The following is a 2,492-nucleotide window of genomic DNA, read 5'->3' as shown; positions in this document are numbered from 1 at the left end:
ACAACGCAACACAGAGCAACAAGAACGTTATCTACAGTAGCCATGAACTCGCATGTGATTGAGGGGGGTGCGGTGCCCCCACAAATAGAATAAAATTCTGTGGGAAGCACTGAAACGTACTAACACTTGAAGCTCAACACCCTAACAATAGCAGCTAATATTACTAACACATGGAGCTAAACGCCCCAATGACAGACTTTGTAATGATATTACAAAGAGGTTAGGCTAAACAACCCTGGCTAATAATAGCAGCAAATATTACCCAGCACGTGGAGCGAATACAGCAGCCGTAAAAGCATTAGTATGTATGTAGCTGAAGTAGAAGTAGTATCCAAATAGAATGTGGTGGTATGCTCCTCCGACTTGGTCTCCCGCCTCGATTGCGCGCAGTCAAAGCCACATCCAACTGAGCAACAGCCAGTGAGTGATCCACAGAAAGAGAGATTGTAACACTGGCAACACTCTAGAGTTGTTTGGAGAATTCAATAATCGACCTCCTGTTTCAACACCAGTGTTGTGCTAGTTACTGAAAACCAGTAACTAGTTACCATTACTAGTTACTTCATTTCAAAAGTAACTCAGTTACTTTACTGATTACTTACACCCAAAAGTAACGCATTAGTTACTTAAAAGAAGGGCTCCCATTAATGCCCTTATAGCCTTCATTTCAGTACTGTTATTGGATTGGAGAATAATACAATCTGTTGATCAAGAAATAGCAATAGAAATAGCCTGCATGTGTTCTACAACATACCGTGCAATGGCTTTATCAACTTTTTCCTGGCTAGCAGTCCCTCGGTTAAAATCCAGCCGCTGTTGCTTAGGTGGAGGTGGAGTGGCGTCGGATGAGTCTGGGTCTGTGGTCTTAGCTAGGCTACTAGCTTCGTCCCAGCATGTTGTTTCTGCAGATGTTTCAACATATTTGAATTGCTGTTTTGGGCAGTAGATAGGATCTTTGACCCGCCAAGACACAACTTACATTTAACTAAAACGTTCTTTTCTTTGTGCTCGACAAAAGTGAAATAGTGAGAATACCTCCAGGCGGAGAAACTCGACTTGAGCTCCGCAGCCGCCGTGATAGTCTTGTTAGTAAACACACAAACACGCCCACAGCGCGTCTCCGCATGTGACACAGGAAGTATCTTAGTACATTTACTCAAGTACTGTACTTAAGTACAGTTCTCATCTCTGTTCGCGCCGCTCACCAACGTCTGGGAGCCGAGACTATATAAAAAAAATAACGGAGTAACGCACCATGTAGTAACAGTAACTTAGTTACTGAATTTGAAAAATAATGCGTTAGAGTACTAGTTACTGCCAAAAATAACGGCGTTACAGTAACGCCTTAGTCCCAACACTGGTTACCTGTCATCCTGGACTTTCTGCTGATTGAAGCAAACATGGAAGTCTCTGAGCTCATCTATGAGTCCAGCAGACAACATCTCATCCACACGAGTATCCAGCCGCTTGTCTAGAGCTGGAGGAACACAGAGGGAGAAATATAACAATTGCACCAGCTAAATAAGACAGATCAATGTAGAAAATTATCTAAACTATTATAGCTCTTTAGCAATGTTGCCATTGTTGTTGTTTGAATAACAAGAGCTGCACAATTAATCTTAATTATATCAAATCGCAATATAAAATAGTGTGATATTCTAATTGCAGGAAGCAGAATATTTGGGTATTTATGCGTTAAAAATTAAAAAATTGCGAGGGAGCAAATATTTCCCAGCCAACTCATTTTATTCTATATCCTTAAAAAAACATATTTGTTTGGTACAGATCCCCTTAAAATAATCAAACCATAATGATAATGAGACAATAATTAAAAAAATGATAAACCCCTCCAATACCATGAATCATATCGCAATGGCAGGATCAGTCAAAAATAATCGCATTACTTATTTTTCCAAATCTTGCAGCTCCAGCAAAAACAGTGAATTGAAATCCAATGGAATCCTCACCTTCCATGTCAGCGTGCAGCCAGAAGATGCAGGGGTCTGAGTATCTCAGCGGCCCCCCGAGCCCATCGCCCCCCTCCTGCCCCCTCTGCTCCTGCAGCCAGCGGGTATGAGAGACGCCTGTCATCTCGTGGATCTGAAGACTCCTGTAGATAAAACACATAGCGTCAGAGATGTGGTTAAATACATCACTTAGTCAAGTCTCGCACTGTGTTGAAACAAGCAAAGTTACTTCCTGTTTGTTATTTGATGTAAATGATCTACAGTTTACAATTAGTTTACATCCCTGTATGTCGGGCCTCAGTAGGTTAGCTGAGATTAGTTTAGTTAAACATCCACTCATCCATTCAATTCAGTGCAAGTGAACCCCCCCCCCCCCCCCTTTTGAGGCTCAAAGAGGCTAGTTTGAGTGATTAAAAGGATTAACACACCCTAACACCAATTGAAACGACACAAAGCGGGAAGAAATATAAGATAAGGGATGAAACTAAATACATCACTGCAGAGTAGCATCCGTCTATTCCGCAC

At 41.7% G+C, this 2,492-nt stretch overlaps 1 protein-coding gene across 1 annotated transcript in view; it reads right to left on the bottom strand.

Annotated features, from left to right (window-relative positions):
* LOC104965295 (tRNA dimethylallyltransferase, mitochondrial-like) overlaps positions 1–2,217 on the bottom strand; it is a 15,627-nt gene extending 13,410 nt beyond the window's left edge. The window contains exons 1-2 of the mRNA XM_010794253.1: positions 1,968–2,217; positions 1,366–1,477 (exon numbers count right to left, since the gene is read on the bottom strand). Of these exons, the coding sequence (XP_010792555.1) occupies positions 1,366–1,477; positions 1,968–2,127 (272 nt within the window). The 5' untranslated portion in view covers positions 2,128–2,217. The remainder of the gene's footprint in view (positions 1–1,365; positions 1,478–1,967) is intronic.
* Between the last annotated feature and the right edge of the window lie 275 nt (positions 2,218–2,492).

Source organism: Notothenia coriiceps, unplaced genomic scaffold (assembly GCF_000735185.1).
Source record: "Notothenia coriiceps isolate Sejong01 unplaced genomic scaffold, NC01 NC01_scaffold00037244, whole genome shotgun sequence".
Classification (NCBI taxonomy): domain Eukaryota; kingdom Metazoa; phylum Chordata; class Actinopteri; order Perciformes; family Nototheniidae; genus Notothenia; species Notothenia coriiceps.
This window is presented reverse-complemented; position numbering and strand designations above follow the sequence as displayed.